Raw genomic sequence first — 20,515 nt, forward strand, 5'->3', positions numbered from 1 at the left:
TCATCCCAGCTAGTTGTAGCGGATTCTGATCAGATTCATTTATATTTTGACGGAAGTAAAGACAAGACCATAACATATGGAAAAAGCTGAAGAAAAATCAAAACGAAAAACACGTAAGTCTGGTAAAAATTACTTGAGTACGAGTATATTGGTCACGTATCTAAATGTCGGAAGAGCTAGGAACATTGAAAAATACATAATAATATTTGATATTGATCTTACAAAGCTGGTTGCGATCGGATTCAATGGAACAGTGGTTGCCAGTTACATGCCAATAAGCTTTCATATTTGTCATATTTTTTTCAAATTTAGATGGAACTACAATTGGGCTCAGAAGCGTCACGGGGGAAATAGGAAAATTGTTAGATGGCGAGAAGCTGCCCATAGTTTTATTCACCCAATAGAATGCAAGCCTGAAGTCACTTATAAGAAAGACTTAAGTGCTGAGCAGCTATACTTAGTGGAAATTGTGAAGCTATCAACTTTGGACCTTGCAATTAAAGTCAGTCGAAGAGAGTCAACCCCTAGACAAATTTGCCTTCAATCGGAAACAGGATTCATAAGCTGGATGCATCTCACAATAATCCGCCTGAGGCCTAAGACTTTCATTATTAAAGTTCATGCACCTATGTGGTTCAATATACTTAACATTTATAATTTTATACTTTGTCAAAAAATGTATAAAAACCAAACCATCCCACATTTATGGTGCGCAGCATTTATATACGTCAAACATTTTATGTCGTTATTTGTCCAGTGAAATGAAATGAGTTGTTATTATAAACCAGTTCAAGAAGAAAAAAAAACTTGACTTCGTATCCTGAGAATGTTCTTTTATCAGTGCTAGCTGACGAAAGAAGACACTTAAATAAATGGTTTTCAGGATAACTCCAAGAGCCTGCAAAATAAAGCGGACTGCAATTGCAACAAGTATCCGAACATTCTAATTACCAGAATGTAATATTTGTGCAACAGAGTATGTGGATTTGATTAAGTGAGATAATTTGACACAACCTCGAAGGACTGAACAATTTACATATAAGATGATTGCAGAAGCAATAGTAGACACATATTATTTTGGAGGCCATACTACCTTCCACCAAGGGGTTTTCCTGTCACAGTCAAGCCACACGAATTGTAAAAATAGTCAAAGAAGCTTCAACTTCTGTCTGCAGAAATCAAAAAAGAAACTGGTTTATGAAAAAACGACAAAAATCATAAAATTTAATTCCAACACTAGTAATAACCGCCAAATGTAATTTTGGTGGTTTTTTTTTTACATGAAAAAGTAAAAAATACTGAAACTGCTTAATACATTTTTTTAATGTATTAATTTTGCTTATGTTTTATCTGTGTAATAAATACTTTTTTATATTTTACCAAGCTTACCCAAGAAAATAATACTTTAAAACTATAATGAAAATGCTAAAATACCTAAACTTCAACAGTCTCGCGGCAAATGTTATCATAAAAATATATGTTTTCGTTTATTTTTCCCTTAATCTTTAGGCCATAGAACATCTTTTCCGCATAGGGTCGTTTTGAATTTCCAAAAAATAAGAAATCGAACCACCTTAATGTACTTGTATAGTACATTAAGGTGGTTCGCCCCATCTTCGTAATATAACACCTTAAGGGCGCTTTACTTGAGTTTGTGTCGTGGATAACTATAACTGCTATAAGTGATGCCCCATCTCTGTTACAATCTATTTCTATTCATGTTGCCAACCATGCCACTAGAAGTCAAAATCTGCTATTTATTAAATCTTCTAAGAACAACTTTCGTTTTTATGCCCCAATGTCCAGAATGTGTAGATTAGTCAATTCATCACACGACTTGGAATTCTTTAAGATAGATCTTCCGGCTTTTTGTAGATCTCTTCGCGACTAAAACAGTGTGGGATGAAGTTGGATTGGCATGGTTGTGCTCAAAGTAGATCTTCCGGCTTTTTGTAGATCTCTTCGCGACTAAAACAGTGTGGGATGAAGTTGGATTGGCATGGTTGAGCTCAAAGTATTATGTCTTTCGTTTTCATGAATATATTGTATACCGTTATTGTATTGCCCTTGTTTGTCTTTGCTACGTAGTTTTATGTTCTTTTTGTTCAGTTTCTTGTATTTCTGTTTCTTCATAAAACTGTTGTAATTGGCTTAGGCTGTATATAAAATAAATAAATAAATAACTTATATAGCGCATTTGAGATCCTAATTAGCCGAGGCCTCAAGAGCCGATCAACTGGGGCGATCATTAAGGCCCGGAGGGCTGATTAATTTACTAGTCTCTAAAAGTTTAATTTAATATAATTAATTAATTAGTCTTTTAAAGTCGGCGATGCGGACTCTTTTTTACATTACAGATTCTTACCTATTCAATTTTGATCGCGATATGTATATTTTGTGTTTTGAAAGCATTATTTTTGATGACAGATTCTTTTTTATTATATTTAGATTGCTCCAAACACGAAAGATTAAATTGTGAGGATCAAAGGGGTAATTTTTCTAGTTGTCTGAGAAAAATTCTTGAGGACCGATGAAACGAGGCCCGGAGGCCTTAAGTGCCGAATGCATTAACATATATCAGTCTTTTTTCTAATGTTCTTTATACTCCAATATGCATTACTTTTTTTAATAACTATACAGTGTTTCAACAATGTTTTGAGTATGTCCAAATGTTTGTAGACTGGCTGGTTTCCTCCCCAGGGAGTTATTTAGATCTAAATTTGTTGCAACACGGAGGGAAAACATTTTTGAGAAGAGAATATAGAGGTCTAGGTATTTACAGGACTTATGACCTGTCATTGGCTGATTAAGGTGGCCACTTTACACGCTGTGTAACATTTACCATGTGTAAAAACATTCATAACATTTACCATATGTAAAAACCATTCTGCCTTCCCATCTGTTGACTTTTGTGAAGTAAAAGAGTTAAATCATTTATAAAATAAAATTTAAAAAAAAACCTTTATCATGTGGGTGAGGTTCATCCGGCTGAACCAATTCACCTACTACTAGGCAACGCGTCTAAAATTTTTTTTTTACTTCTTTTCATCATCTTCATTCCCTTTCGCACACCAATCGCAGTGTATCTTGATCATTTTTGTTACATGAAGGTAAGATGATCAGACTTACGCTTCAGGTGTCCAGGGATTATAAAAGATTCTAGTGAAAAACACATTTTTAATAAATATTTCACGTAAACTATGTCGGGAAACTTACCTGAAACTTCTTGCATGGTAGGCAAACGCGCTGACCACTACACCACGAGGCCGACAAACTTCTTTTACCAGTTAGTCAATTCAACAATGTTTAGAGTATGTCCAAACGTTTTCAGACTGGCTTGATTTAAACAAATTTAGATACAATTTTTCATTTATTATTTCTCGATTTCGTTTGCAGTGGTTAATATTTGCTTTGCGATTATTTTATATAATTCTCATGTATCTTGTTAATTTATATGTTTTGTTTCTTTAATGAATGTGTTTAAAGTCATACAAATAATTTTTGCGTTTATGCGACTGAACCCCTCGTATAGAGAATTTTCTCTAATAGGCTATTTTTGGTATTGCAGGCTACTCTCACAGTCAGGATCCTACAGTCAGGATCTCACAGTCCGGATCTCACGTCAGTATCAAAGTTTGAAGCGTATCATTAATGCCACATAAGGAAATTGAGGGTGCCATTCTAAAGATGTTCAAATCGTTGGTCCTTTTACATACAGTTGTGAAACTGGCCTCAATGGTAGAAGCTTAACCACTGATTTTGACCAAGTAAAACATAGAATCCATAGTACAAAAGTGCTTCGAGAAACAAGTGATCGTATCACAAGATAGATCAATCAGTTATATTTAGTTACAATTTACTAAAATGGTTGTAGCAATTAAAAGTTCATATATTGTGTGGGAAAATGTATTATTCCAAAACGTGTGTGCTTTTTTTCTGGTTTTTACGATCCGTGTGAAAGTTATAGTTAAGTGAAAAAATATGGTTTTAGGAACAAGACGTTGATGTAAGTACTTGAATATTTAAATTTTGTTCTTAATTAATTATTGATATTAATTTATCAAGTCACGATAGATAATAATTAAAATGTTCTAAAATGGTAAGGTGATTCTCATTTTCGTTTTTATTATAAATATGTAATTCAAGGATCGTCTGACTGCTTATCCAATTATTTATTTTTTACTAAATGTTATTAAATATTTGTACATAACCACTTACCGACTTTTCTATGTCTACCGGTTTCGAGACGTACCCGTCTCTTTGTCAGGACACCAATTAAACCAACATTCAAAACCCACTATACACCTCCACCATAGTTAAATGCAATTCCTGTTCTTCAGTTTACGTTGGAAGAACATCAAGAAATTTTGATATTCGTGGTAAAGAACATATGAGGTGTCTTCACAATAATAATTTCCCTGAATTCGCAAATCACCTAATTAATTTAAATCATGACTTTAATAAAAATACAGGAGTTAAAATCTTACATACAAATAACAAAGGGTTAAAAGTAAATAATATGGAAATTTTTCAAATTCGGAAAGCTTTAAAAAATAATGTTTCTTTGATCAATAATCAAACAAACTTCCAATATAGTCCTTTATACGATGTTCTACTGTAATGGTCACCCTATTAAACCTATTAAGCTTACCCCCTCCCTCCATCCCCTCTATTTTTTTCATTAATTCTCAAACATATTTTTTTCATAATTTAATCAGTGCATGTGCTTATTAAAATGCATGTCGTGTTGGTTTTATATTTTTGTGCAACAACTATGGTGAAGGTGTATAGTGGGTTTTGCATGTTGGTTTATTAGGTGTCCTGACGAAGAGACGGGTACGTCTCGTAACCGGTAGACATAGAAAAGTTGGTAAGTGGTTATATACAAATATTTAATAACATTTAGTAAAAAGTTTGACCACAAAGTTAATGCTTTAAATATTAATAATGTTTATTTTTTATTTGAGAGATCTTTCAAGAGGTAAAGAGACTTATGAATGACCTTTCACTGTGTGTTCTTCAGCCAATGACAGATCATAAGCCCCGTAAATGCTTAGATATTCATACACCCTTCTCGAAAGTTATATCTGAAGCTTCATATGTTCATTTGCATAATTAACATTTTTTTTTTTGCTTCACAACAGGCCAGGAGGCCTAATTACAGTGGTGAATTACATCACAGAGCACCCAGGCTTGAGAAAAATCACATATTTTTTATTTTTTGTGTTCTCACCGGGAATCGAACCCGGAACCTTCCGTGCGTGAGTCAAGCGTCTTGACCACTACACCACGGAGGCCGCCTCATAAGATGACGCTAATATTGATTTCTTCCCTCCAAATTTATTTCCATAAACAATATTGAAACTGAAAAATTGACAGCATAAAAAATCACTAGGACATAAAAATAAACGCATTTGCCACTTACGACCCTTTATTAGGATCGCTGATTTATTTTTAACATTAATGATTTAATTATTAGTAAAATTAACAAAAGCTATGAATGTTATGATGTTGATATATCGAGGAATGTGTAAATAATATATCTATGGTATTTCCAATCGCTTGTAAAATGGAATACTTACGTATATTAAAAAATAACAAGTATAGCACCCGTTTTAATCCCCATACATTTTTTTGCATATTGCTATCCTACTCTTACAACATAGTTTCGTATTAACAACTCCTCCAACATGTACAGTAGGTTTGCATACAATCGTATTCGAACGCGATAGCCTTCTGACATCTTCCAGCCACCTTAGCTTACCCCATGCCCCGCGAGACTCCTAAATTTGTCATCCCCCCTTAATTTTGGCCTTTATAAGGCAGATACATAGCTCCAGAATTCAGAGTAATTTGGGTCGTCTTCTAAACTTTCTGCTTACCTATCTTCTTGGTACTTTTTGGTAAAGACACCTACTCAGGGCTCTCCTGGCGAACCAGCTTGATTTCCTTATCTGGAACTCTTTGGTACTAGGCTACGCATTGGCTCTCATCCTATACGGTCATATTGTACTGTCAACCCTTGCTAACCTAGTCTCTTGCCTTAATTGGTACAACCGGGTTCTTTGGTCAGACATATAATTTGATTAATCCAGATCATAGTAATTGATCCTAAGTACCTACTCAGAGAAGTCGAATGCTGGCTGTCAGGCCCTTACGCCAACTTCTAAATACGGTGCGAGACATCATATTACTACGAAGAGATAGTTCGGCTGTTCGAAGCACCGCGTGTTTTGGCCACCCGGAACCCGAAATCACCCTCTGTCGTGAAATAATACCTCCGCCGCCTCTCAATCTGTAAAATCAGTGCTTGTACTGTATTTAATGTATGAACTGAATCAATAAATGTATTGGGTTACATAAGTTTATAAAATCCCGCAAACGAATTTGTATCACATATTTCGCACACATGTCAATGTGTGTTATATCTAAGCAAAAAAAAAAATAATGTTGCTGTCTCTGTAAAACATTTTTTTTCATCATTAAAGTAAATTATACACAAAATACCCAAGTTTGACTACAAACAATAAAGAATCAAATTAAAGTTAAAAGTGACGAAAGCCATAGACACATACGTATATGTAAGTGTCGCCACTTTTTCAATCGCTTTATATTTTATTTGTCGAAGGTTTTTCAAGAATACCAAACGAACCCTGGTGATAGTCGATAGGGTGACAGAAAACATTTTTGGACCATCGTCCTCCGCGTGTGTGTGGAACTAAGTCCTCGTTGCTATCGACATAGCCGTATAGGTAGCATTAAAGTCCCATACAGGTTCATATACCGGGGTAGGTGCAACAGGGCTCTGTAAATTCCTCCTTAACCCCAAATATTTTGGTGCTAATGTGCGGTGAATCCTATGCATTGCCTCGTCTCTTGGGCGTTTTCTTCCTTAAATTACAATCCATCATTTGGCTGCATCTTACAGGAGTATTAATTGGCTTTTAAGGGCATTGTTCCCGTCAATAGCCTCCGCACTTTTTAAAATCGTAACGAGAGCGATGATGAAATTAACCCGTCTCCGATCGCACAAGCCCCTGTAACGCGTGGTACATGACGGAAATCTACCGCACCTTACAGATTCCTCACACGTTTTTCTAATAGCCTTTAGGATTTCTTGGACTTGCTCGTGGGTGAAGTTAATTTTATCACGGTCTTCCGCCAAGTTGGCAATACGTGGTTCGCGGCGGGGTCGAAGATTTTTGGCCGATTTCACTATCACTTATTTCACGAGACGTTCATTTTACTACTGTAATTATTTCACGTAATGTCTTTTACAGTTCTGCACAAAAAGTACTAAATTGGGCGTCAAACTCATAACCGACTTGATCTATAAAGCTTAAATTTATTTTGGATAATAGCCGTGGCTTCATTTATCACTGTTATAACAGTGCTCAATTTTCTTGGCGGTTCCAATTGTACCTGAATATTTTCTACCAAAAGATATTTATTTACAGGGCAGCCGGCTGCCGAGTTACACTTAACTTAATTTCTTTCAGGGCGATCTTCTTTGGATCCATATTTCCTTTGGTGGAAGAAGAACCTCGATCTCTTAAAACCTCTCGCCAAGGAGTGTTTAACTTTCCCTGCAAATTTCACCGTTGTCACTTTCGAGATTAAAACAATGTGGTCAATCGGAATTTCGCCAATATCGTATACACTCGTATGTGGTAACCTTGTATTTGTATTTGTTACCTCAATTTATGTAAACGCTATCACGTAATCTTGGTATGGCCGGCAGAGCGGCTAGAAAAATAGATATGCAACAAATTTGAAGAGCGTACAAGTAATTGATTTATTTGGTCCAATTAATTTTGTGTACTCGTTTGTATTTAAATCCCGGGTAGACCTGAACTGTGTATTTTATTTTATAGTGGTTTTAGGCTACATATTTTTTTTTTATCATTTTACTAGATATTAATTATCAATGTTAATTAACTATACAGAATACTTCTATTAGCGGCCTTCGTGGTGCAGTGGTCAAGACGCTTGACTCACACACGGAAGGTTCCGGGTTCGATTCTCGGTGAGAACTTAAAATAAATATTAAACTTAAATATTAAATTTGATTTTTCTCAAGCTTGGGTGTTCTGTGATGTGATTCACCACTGTAATTGTGCCTCCTGTTCTGTTGTGGTGTAAATAAAAAAATATAAAAACTTCTTATCACCTTGATACTTTGGTACCTAGATACATATTATACCACCCGTAATTATAATCCGCTAAAATTTTATCAGTAGCTAATTTTATAAAGTATCAAGTTTATATTCTTTTTTTATGAAGTTTATTCGGGTCTGTGAGGGTTTTTCAAATAGTGGAAATAAGATCAGGTTGTTCAACCATTTTCAACATTGATCTTCCTACTTGTAATAATAATCCTCTTACATTCCAATCTTGGAATTTCGATCCTCAATCGCGTGAACACAGGACTTGCATCATCATCATGCCATGACCGCTTCGTAGTTTAAACATATGGTGTCCACAATGGACCTCTAGGCATCTATATCGTCTGTCCGCTCCTGTGAATCCTCCCAAGTCAGGTTCGCGTTTCATAGTTCTGTCATGAACAGCCGATGAACAGTCAGCAGTGGACGTTCAGGACATTGAGATCTTGATGCCGCGAAGAGTATGCAAGCCTATTTAACGTTCTCAGGAGGCGTCCGCAGTATGTTCCACAGCCAACCCTTTCCCCTCCGCTTGATGACAGTTGTCACCGGAGTTTGCTGCGTCCGTTCTCTCTTTTCTTTATTTCTTTCAAAGCACACCACTGGCACACCCAAGATTATTCTGGTGGTTATAAGCGATTTTTTTTAAAACGTAAGCTAAAATTTGTGATTTTTTAACAATATTACAAAGATAAAGTCCTTAAATATTGTAAATCTGACATACACCAACTAAATTCTTATACTTGCAATTCAATATGTATCGGAAAAACCAAAAGAAACTTTAATATTAGAGTAAAAGAACACTTAAGGTGCCCAAATCATAATATTTTTTCTGAATTTACCAACTATCTGGGTTGGATTAAAAATTCTTTATGTTGAAAATAAAATATTGAAATTAGACCACTTAGGAATCTTAAAAATCAAAAAAGCGATTGATAATAAAAAATATTCAAAAATAACAAACATTTCATTTAGTCCACTCCTGCCTGGTTTTAAAAATCGTATTCCTCTCACTTCACAATTTCCATCATTCGAAGAACAATATGACAAAAAGACTTGACTTATTAGCTCCATATATGTTCGAAGCAATATTTGGTAATCACTGTTAAAATAAAATGGGATGTAATTCATTAGTTCTTTATACTTTGATAAAGACGCTTGTGTAGGTTTTAAAACCGGGCGCATGAATAAAGAGAAAATAAGTGGCTGAAAACACATTTGTTTTATATTTATTTTATAAATTATTGAGATTGAAATTTATTGCAACTGGGAGGGACACATTTTTAATAAGGAAATATGAATGTCAAGGCATTTATAATGCTTATGATCTTTAATTTCAAACCTTCTCGCAGGCAGCTCTCGCGCCATCGTAGGGTACAAATGACCAACATCACAACAGTACAAGAGACCGCAATCATTGAGTGTCATCATACCATCCTCTTCATTGTCAGGCAGAGTTTGGTCATTGGAACCGTAGTCCATCCAGTATCGCTCCGTGGGATGAAGAAGTGAGATTTTTTTATGGTTCCCTGATAAAACCTTTCATTTGGTCATTTAGCGAGTCTGGCAAAGTAACACTCTTCTTAACCTCACAAGCCTCTGGAAGTTCCTTGATTTTGATTTTCAGGTCGAGCGGCATTAAACTGCTCAGAATCTAATCAGACACCGAGGGGATTGTTCTGTAACCCTCGCTAGACCTGATGGCAATTTTGAATGAAAACCAATTTCATTCTGTTATAATTTTTCTGACTTTTCGTCTATCTACATGCTCAAAGCATACGTAGATCCAATATACCCAATCGGGGATTTGACGAGTCCTACATATATTTTCCGCATTACCTCTGTTTGGCGGCTAAACAAGTTTGTTTGTCACAACTGCAGTTTTTTTTATTACAAACATTGTTAATATGTTTACATAATTCGGGTGGCAGTCTACGGTTAGACCTAAAACCTGAAAGTGATCCACGATCTTTAACCGGACTCTGTTCATGCGGTTGATTGGTTGGTGGTCCATTCTTCTAGTTATGAACATTGTATTTGTTTTAACTTCAGCAAAATGTAGTTCGGCTCCATTTTGTTATGTGTATCTTCTATTTTAGTCCTTACCAGTTCATCTGTTCCGCTTCAACGATTAATTGACACTGGCTTAAATTCAGTACAAATCCTTTCAGTCGGTAAACGGTCACTGTTGGATGTATTTTCTGGACACAACACAGCAAATAATATATGCAATACCTGGGGCTCGAAGAGGTTTTGTTTAATTCAATATTTTTTATGTTAGTTGGCTTTTGAACAGCGATTTGAATATCGGGACTCAGCGCCGTTACTAAATAACGTTCATGCATTTCCAATATCGCGACCCCAACCACACCGAGAACAACAATCACCTAAATTTTAATAAAAATATTTTAAGTCTTCTATTATAAAGTATGCAAGAGAATACTTTGCAAGGTATGTACATATATGGATATTTTTTATAATATCGCCGTTCTTCATGCAATACCGCGTTAACGATATTTTTTCCTAAATAAATGTTTTTATCCTGCTTGATTCTTAATCTGTTTTTCCGCTTAAGTTTATTCGTGGAATACCGAACTTATACGTCATCATCATCAGTTCACGTCTGCCCCTAGTTGGAGCATTGAGAGCCTCCATCCATTGAGAGCTTCCGGGCACCTCTGTCATTGCCAGCTCCTGTGCAGTATTGTACCGCGCCATTTAGGTGATTTTACTTACAAAAATAGCGCTATTTAAATTATCCATAAAAATAATAAAATAAATAATAGGTACATATTAGATCACATATGTATACTCATTTTCATCATCTTGTATATCACGAATATAACTAAGGCTTATTAATTTTTCTATTATTATAAAGTCTTCATTTTTGCTATTTCTCGAACATACCTAGAAAATGGCAATGGTCCTAGCAAGTGCTTCCAAATGAATGTACCTGTTACATATATTTTATGATTTCCTGTCTTGAATATTTATTTCTGAGCCGGACAACTGTGTATTTTTTTCAGCAATCGAATGAAGAAACTGAAGATTTATTCAAGGCATGCTGCCTGGTGAAAGACATGGGTAGTGATAGGATTCACAGTAATTCTCACTACCTTGTCTTTCATGTGGCTCATGCGTCCTCTACAATTAACAATCGTCATTACCCAATTGGCTTATAACTTATCACCGCTAAAATTGGATTTTTTACATTTAAGTACACTTGGTGACGCTGTTTGACATTCATTTTTATATAAATTTTCAAAGTTTTTACATGCACTTGGATATCACTTTTATGCTTGACTATAAATCCTTGCTAAAAATATGTTTTTTATACAAGACTTTTAAAAATATGTTTGAAGAAATTTTCCCCTGTTTCTATCTCTAAATATGATTTTGTTTACATGCTAATAATGTATTTTATCCTATCGGGTAATTTAGTTTGACTTGATATCTGAAAACATGTTGAAATCTAAAATGATAGTACATGTGTCAAGTGTTATCACAAAATTAAACATTTGGCTGTTGGTTAAGTCAAAGCTTGTTCTAGGCCATGAACAAATCTCTTATTTACACTTGGCACGGTTTGGCGTGTGTAATTGGAGAGCTTTATTACACTTAACAGGTGAAAACTCCGAGTGCTCATCATTTATATATGATATTTTGCGAAAATAATTTACATTATTTTGGTTATTCCTCATTTATCACCCACGGGATGGGATTGTGTCGTCAAATCTGGCTTGTCATAGATAATTTTGAGCTATCACAGCCAGCTTTGATGAGCACGATCACATTGTTTATACCTACGTAGTATGTTTGATAACCTAAAATGGCCTTTAACGCGACACTCTTATCCCACTCACTACAGCGGATGTGAAATGTGTATTTGGTTCATATCACAGCCACTTTGGTGAGCTGGGCTAAGGGTACCAAGACGAAATTCCTCCTAAGCCCTCAATTGACTATTGCAGGGAAAATACTGTGTACCCACTCGTAAAAGTAGTTGTGGAATGTTTTCTTGTTTTCATATCACAGCCATTTTTGACGAGTTGGGTTATCAGAACAAAACGACGATTTAAATACACAATATCGTCGAAGCTGTTACCCATCAAATAGTCTTTTGTATTAAATTGTATTTCCCCGTATTATCCAAGCCACGAAAATGAATACAATAATGATGAACAAATTATGCAGCTTCATGTATCTGCTGAGGGTACTAGTATCATGTACGGTTTTGCACTGATTGTGCCTAAATTGCTTATTGCTACGATAAATGATTATGTCAATTTGCCTATTCTGGGGTTGCATGGTCCGAAGAATTATTTCGATTGATTGGATATTTTAAATTCTGGAAAGACCGTATTAACTACAATGTATAATTATAACCAATTCGTTATATTTATGTATGTGATAAATACATTTTATAAATTAATGTAAATTATCAAAGTTTTGACATTAATTTTTAAGGTATGTATGTAATCATTTCCCTTATTATTAATTTGAAAGTGAAATGACTTATTTTTTGTGGCTTGGAATGCGGTTATTTTTTTTAGTTTAAGATAAATAGCGAAAGCAGTTGTATAACTTAATGAGAATATAACCGTTCAGGGCTCATTAAGTGGCTGTAATGTGTAGATACAAACCATATCACAGCCAGCTTTGTATAACTCAATAAGAATATAACCGATCAGCGCTCATTAAGTGGCTGTGGCTGTAATGTGTGGATACAAACCATATCACGGCCAGCTTTGTATAACTTAATGAGAATATAACTTTTCAGCGCTCATTAAGTGGCTGTAATGTGTGGATACAAATCATATCACAGCCAGCTTTGATGAGCGTTGCGAAATTATACCCCCAGCGATGTAATCAAGTCTTTTGGCCCTGTACATTATGCGTACTATTTATTTTGGAATAGAAATGGAATACATTTTTAATTAAATTGAACAATAAAACAACAAAATCATTCAATACCAAAATTTACAATAAATTAAAAAGTAATAAAAATTGTGCCTCATCAAATAATGTTCACGTGTTCGGTGAGCGATTTAACTTAAAATATAAACAGTAAAAAATACAATGTATGAACAATATGTTATGTGTATCTGAAATATACAATTTATTTTTTGTAGTTTTTTTTTATTTATTAGAAACAAAAAAGTATTAAAATGTTATTTTTAAAAGTCAAATAGCTACCTACTTGCTTAGAAAAAAAATGTTTTAGTCTTTTAACCATTTCTATTCCAACTATCGTTATTTCAGAAACGGCTCAGAAATGAAAACTTATTAATATAAGTAATAAATTCAAGACTGTTTTTAAATTTTTTGTAACAAATTCATCTTGTTCCAACATTATTATCACATGTTTATATGAAAATGAACTATTGGACTACTGCCAAAACATTACTTTAATTATACTGTGTGAAAACATTGTACACAAAGCGAATTTAAGAGTCCTCACTGGGATAACCCGTTCTCAGCATGTCTCAAATTACTTCACTACCATCCCGCCATTTCCCCGTAGAGGTAGGCAGAGAGCATGGACCGCCACACACATCTATCCCTACGGCTTCTTCCACATTCAATACCCTTTGGTTGTGTCTGCTTTTGACATAACCAGACATGAGGTTTTGGTTCATTTGGTCACGCCACGTCTTTCTTGATCGTTTTTGACCGACATCACCACTTGTACTCACAGGTCACAGAAATTGTATCATCTTATATTTGGAGATTTTTCAGAAATCGCGTCAAGTGTAAATTTTACTTAAATGTCCCGACATATCATGTTCATAAGATAATATAATTTCTTATGGCTTTCTATAGGCTTTCCCTTTCCAGTGTTTGAAATGACTGAATATTCAAAAATGGAAAAATCGAAATAAAAAAATTGGCAAATTACCGGATGCGAGCGCATTTTTTTTTGATATTCAATTAACATCATAAAATACCAAATACAATGATTTTCAATTTTATGCCTTAAGGTGATTCTAAATGAAAATATGCAACTAATTATTCATTGATGGCGCGTTTATCATTTTTATTGAAAAATGTCATTTTTACGTTTATTGTCGATGGAAATTTTACAAGACTTGGTTTGTGGAAACTTTACACTATATTGATTGTAGCAAAAACCATAGCAATATAATTTAGGTTCTTTTCACAAAATGGTGTACAAAACAAAAAAATTACTTAAACCAGTTGGTTTTATTACAATATTTGAGTTTGTAGACAAAAGACTTTCACCCCCTCGGGAGTTGTTCAAATTTACAAATTACAACAGGGATGGAGAAGAAGTTTAAAAAATTGAAAAATTGTTTTCAGGCGTTGCCTAGTATGTGAAATAATTCAGTCAAATGCATCTCTTCACAACAATAAAGGTTTCAGCTCTTTAACTTCACTAAAATCAACAAATTGAAGAAATATGGATGTTCAAACATAGGCAAAATGGTTAATGTTACACAGTGTGTAAAGTGGCCACTTAAACCAGCCATTGACAGGTCATAAGCTTATCCATCTCATATCCATCCATAAGATAAAAGTATTATCCATCCCTGTTGTAATCTTAACGACTCCCGAGGGGGTGAAATCCAGTCTTTTGTGTACAAACATTTGGACAAACTCAAATATTGTAATTTATTAGTTGTAAAATTATCATTAACAATAAAAATAATAAATGTTGTCTGTTTTTATAGCGCCGTTGTGATGTTTTTTTTTATATAACAGTAGCAGTATTATTTACCTTGCTCATAATTTACAATGTGTATATTTCATAAGTGTATTTTGCTTATTGGTTATCTTTATCCGAGTAGTGTTAGGAAAGGGAGGGAATTTCAGCTGTGGACCTTCATAGGATCTTCTCCACATTTACTTAGTGAAGAGAAAACCACAAACAACGCATTCAAGAAAAACCGGATTATTGATAGACATCACTAGGCCTTCCGTTTCACTTGAACAGATCACGCCCCATTGTGTTCTGTTATCATTTATTATCCTTTTTACTTGTAAAATTCTAACCATGGAAGATTGGAGTGGTATTATGACTTTTTGCGGAACGCTTCTGCATCGCGCCGCCAGGTTGTGTCTTTCGATCCTCAAAAGCGGACAATGCATCAACAAGTTAGGAACATCTCGAGGGTTTCATCATCACTTGAACAGCCGTTAATTTTAGAAAGTTTAAAACGTTGCAGTAGCTCTAAACCCGCCATGGTCCGCGAGGATTTGTGTGAGTTCAAAGCTCATACGCTCATTTTTCCTGAAATCAAAAGGAATAAAAAAGTATAAAATAACATAATAGTTATCTACCCTGTGATGTCGTTCAAGTAACGTTCGTTCCAGTTTTGCAGTCCTGCTTCTAATTTTTATTTTAACAAAACTAAGAGGAAACTCGGCAAAATCGGGAGCGGTTTTTTAAGCGTAGCTTCTCGGGCCTTTTCATCAGCTCTTTCATTACCTAGGATTCCGCTGTGTCCTCTTACCCGTCGTTATATAAGTTTTGTCATCTGATTTGTAATTTATTGACTTTAAATTGGATTTCCATTACAGAAGTAATAACCGAATTGCGCTTAGTTATTGCATGCATACAGAACACCATCTTCCATCCATTAGTTATCTTCTTCGTGACATAGATCAGTGCTTCTTTTATCGCAAAGAGCTCCGCCTGAAACACTGAACAGAAATCATCGAGTTTTAGCTTCTAAATGACGGCTCTCTGATGCCATCAAAGGGCACAAACGTTGCTCCGGCCTTGCCGTCCAAAACACTGCCATCAGTAAAAATTCTTAATTCATTATTTTCCACCTCAGGTAGCCGTGATCTGTTCGCTGTCTTTCCGCAGGATGCGGAGGAGTCGTAAATAGCCTAACTCTCAATTAAAATTTACTATTTAAATTTATTTCAACAGAGCGGGAAAACATTTTTGAGAGGGGAATGTGGAAGTCTAGGCATTTACAGGGCTTATGACCTGTCATTGGCTGGTTTATGTGGCCACTTTACACACTGTGTAACATTCACTATTCTGCCCATGTTTGATCATCCACATTTCCTCAACTCTTCCATCTGTTGACTTTTGTGAAGTAAAAGAGCTGAGAAATAAATTTAAATATGAACAACTCCCTAGGGAGGAAATCCAGCCAGTCCGCAAGCATTTGGACATACTGAAACATTGTATAATTTACTAGTTTATAGTTTTCTTCTTCTTCGCGTGCCATGTGGGTCCCCCTGACGTTGACGACCACTTGAAAGAAAGCTTCCCTATCCTGGGCAGTTCTAATCCTCGTCCACGCTCGGATATTTCGAAGCCGGGAAGGCTGTTGTCTTCCGACTCCTCTGCGTCCCTCGATCTTTCCCTTCATGACGAGCTGAAGTATGGCATATTTATCACCTCTCACTCAACACATGGCCAAAATAGGATATATTAGTTCTCTATTCGTATTGGCTCTTGGCGTAACATTCTACGGTGTATCCACCTTTCAAATGCTTTAAGGCGGTTTATAATATTGACTTTAAGAGTCCGCGCCACTACACCGCACAGACAGACGGACCATATAAGATTTGACAATGCGTTTATAGTTATTAAATGTTTGAATTACATGTCTTTACACGGATTACTAAACAAAAGCACTTTACAAGTCATAAGGGAACGATTTCGCAAATAAATTAGTTTAATGATATTTTTGTGATATTATTGGCGGGATGAATAAAATTATTACGTTTTTGTTGCGAAACGGGTTACGAGAGAAACTTTTTAAATTAATAAAAAAGTTGATACTTCATCTTCTTCGGCAATCTTAAAAAAAAACATTAATTTCCTTTCGTAATTGTAAAAAAATATGTACTTTGTTATTAGTAAGTATATAGAATTAAAACTAAGCACCCGATGACAAACTGTATTTAAGTTTATCGTGACGACGTTACTATATTTTACATTTGTGTAAAATAATGTTGTTAAATAATAAAAAATATGGTTTGTCATATTTTGATCTAGGTTCGGTTTTCCTACTTCAGATTACTCTACTCTCTGATCACTATCGACTTATATTATTGCAAAGTCGAGAACCTTTTCTAACACCTCACACAAATAAATAAGGGAAAACCGAACCGGTAGTCGCAAAAATATCTCCAATATTATAATATGGAAGCCATCGCATCGTGTCGGCATCGTTAGTAGACGTGGGTAAGACCCTGTTACCGAGAGGATACGTGTCACTTGATCTGCATCACCAAAGTGACTGAATCTTTTAAGTAGTTCAATTGAACGAATGTGTCTTTTGCTCATTCGGCTCATTTAGGTTATCATATCTCCGCATCTTTCGCATCATTGTATCATTTGTGTCTCCATATCTTTCATGTCTCTAGTTCGTTTCGTTCTATCGTTCGCTCGAGCCAAATGCGTACGAGCGGTGAATAAAACAAATCATTCTAAACCTTTGGCTGGTTTGTCAGCGTGATTTTCTTTATAGATTTGACAATATTGTTCTGTAGATATTATATCACAAACCTGTAGAAAAAATAAATGTTTTTATTTACAAAAAAACGTTATATTATTTATTATAGAAAGTTATATTTCATGCTAGGTTTATTATCGGCGGCCTCCGTGGTGTAGTGGTCAAGACGCTTGATTCACGCACGGAAGGTTCCGGGTTCGATTCCCGGTGAGAACACAAAAATTAAAATGTGATTTTTCTCAAGCCTGGGTGCTCTGTGATGTAATTCACCACTGTAATTAGGTCTCCTGGCCTGTAGTAGTGCAAAAAAAAAAAAAATGTAACTTATTTTTTATTTACTTTTACAATTAATTTTTAAAATCCCCAGAGGGTTTACATTTTTAAAAATTAGGTTTTCATATTTATAACTTGTGCAGTTATAATATATATTATAAAATAAACTAAGCCAATTTTAAAAAAATATACACAAATATTTTTTAAAAAAAAAAACATTAATTGGCCTCTAGCACAAAATGGATAACTGACCTAATAAATTATTCCACAATTAGGTTGTTCTTTTTTACATTGTTTCATTTGTAATTATTTTTTAATGTTATGTCGTCCGATTGGACTGTTATTCTGAAATTGATATATTTTAATAATTAATTATTTTAAGTAACTTTGTATTTTTTTAATGTTAATTATTATTGTTTAACATGGCCACAGCCTAAAAAAACAGTATTAGGTTAGCGAATATGAATGTTTTTATAGTGAATTAATTAATTAAATTGTTTCTGTATTTCTTTATACTGAACAGAAAAATATATAATCTAATAAACTCGAGTGAACAAACTAACCCCTTGTTCACATTAGAGGGCATTATTGAAATACGAATACCTAATGTTTTCATCTCAACTTAAATAATAATTCATAACATAGCATTTTTATCGCCACCATTCATAATTAGTGTCAATTAAATTTCAAGTGCGACGCGCGGGAGAAGAACAAAGCAGCCAGTATAGGCATTTATGTACCTACTACAGATATAGAGTGTATATGTAGGTATCTAATCTACCCACTTACCACAGAGATAAGGACACAATCTCGTTCAATGAATGAACGAAATGAGCTAGAGATCCATAAGACACGAAGATATAAAAGATCCAAATGACACAAAGAGCCATTTAGTTCGCGAACTAACTGACCGAGATGAAAGAAACATTTCTCTAGTTCAATGTTTCTGACCTTGTCAGTATGACAGGGTCGTTCGCGAACTACACACCTCTAATCCTTAGCGGTCGCATCAGTTTTCATTTCTTTATTAAATTCATCCCGAACTTTTCGGCTATTTGCAACGCGTTATCAATAAAAGTATTTCTGATCATAATGTGTATATATAGTCAGAGAATCAGAATCAATCAGGTTTATATTCGAAAAAAATGACTTATATAGTGTCAGACTCATGATCCAAAAGTGATATTCTTAACATGAAAAAATAGTCTAATGAGTTCAAACTTACAAATTCTCTGTAATACATTGGTGTTAACAAAAATCCATACATTAACTGTACTTCTATATTGTTAATTTTTAAAAGGCAATGTTCGCAAAAATCGCATATTCGCATGAAAATACACTTTTATGAAACCTTGTTCAGGTATCTGATATCTAATGATTTGTGTCTAATGAATTATCAGATACACAAACAGATATCTAACGAATTTTGTTTTTTTATTATTTTTTTATAAAAAATAATAAATAAATAAACAATTAAAAATGAAAAAAAATATTACACTTAAAAAAACCAAATTCATTTATATACACAGGCACATATACACATATGTACATAATATGGATATCTACCTACTTATAAAATGCATGAGTTGCATGTTATGTATTTGATATTATTATTTAATTATGTTTGAAAGGCATTTAATTTAATTGTATCAGAATATTTGTATTATTACCATTGATAGAAAAAGAACTTGTTAGATTTAGTTGTTATGTGATCATAACATCTGTACCTTAAAGGATAAACTACGAGTGTCACATTGAACAAAATGTTCAGGAAATAAGAATTTGTGATTGTGCGATTTCCAAAACATCATTACTTTTGAACCAAATTATATAATTTCAATCTATAAAGAACTTTCAATACAAAATAATTATTATTTTGATAAAATTAGTACATATTGAAATAGCGTATCTGGGACTACTGATGTTTTTTTCATTAAAACAAAGTGAACTTCAGATTTTTATTTCAACTTAAAAAAACATTTTTGTGATTAAAGTGGACTTCGGTGTTTTATTTGCTTATAAATGTTATTCCGATAATTTCTACATTTTTATCTTCCGCGTTTTATCATCTAAGGTACAGGACAAAGTTATTTTGTTTGAACATAATATTAACTTCAATTTCTTTAATCTGAAATTCCGATTTTCTGTAAAGGAAGTTTCTTTTAATTTTAGTATTAAAAAATAGATGTAAGATCCTAGAACTTTACCGTTACAATTGTGTATATGATTACCATCATTCTTCATCTGGTTCTCTGCCCTCCTTCCTACCACTAACATTTCACCTTGCTTCGTATGAATCTCCGGGATTGTGAAAATGCACTCAACATTTCACGAGGAATATAATCTGCATGAGTTACGATAATTGATTTATCAGCAATAGCGAGATCATAAAATGACCGGACCACTTCCGAAATGCTAGTTATATCATGGCAGCCAGCAAAAAAGTATCATAAGAAAAATATCCAAATCTAATAAAGATACATCGTCATCTTTACTAAAACCTTTTGAGGGTTTTGTGCACCTTCAGGAAATGTCGTCTCTGCTTAGTAACTGATAAATATACTCCATAAATATATATACATACTGAATATTCATTCTCCACCACATCAATGTTCTCCCCAATTTTCACTTTAA

At 34.2% G+C, this 20,515-nt stretch overlaps 1 protein-coding gene and 1 long non-coding RNA gene across 3 annotated transcripts in view; one reads left to right on the forward strand and one right to left on the reverse strand.

The window, feature by feature from the left end:
• LOC148282867 (uncharacterized) overlaps positions 1-20,515 on the forward strand; it is a 38,688-nt gene that overhangs the window by 8,901 nt on the left and 9,272 nt on the right. For both annotated transcript variants that reach the window (XR_015822006.1, XM_088224380.1), the window contains exon 2: positions 3,569-4,006. Coding sequence is in view for 1 of the 2 variants with exons in the window: in XM_088224380.1 (XP_088080506.1) it covers positions 3,569-3,639 (71 nt within the window). In the remaining variant the exon portion in view is untranslated. The remainder of the gene's footprint in view (positions 1-3,568; positions 4,007-20,515) is intronic.
• Positions 2,801-6,445, reverse strand: LOC148282868 (uncharacterized). Its single transcript, XR_015822007.1, has 2 exons — positions 5,284-6,445; positions 2,801-3,253 (listed from the first exon to the last, which is right to left on the reverse strand). It is a non-coding gene; the product is annotated as an uncharacterized LOC148282868 (long non-coding RNA).

This window comes from Micrasema longulum, unplaced genomic scaffold, assembly GCF_059751315.1.
Source record: "Micrasema longulum isolate JH-2025_06_02 unplaced genomic scaffold, ASM5975131v1 h1tg000281l, whole genome shotgun sequence".
Classification (NCBI taxonomy): domain Eukaryota; kingdom Metazoa; phylum Arthropoda; class Insecta; order Trichoptera; family Brachycentridae; genus Micrasema; species Micrasema longulum.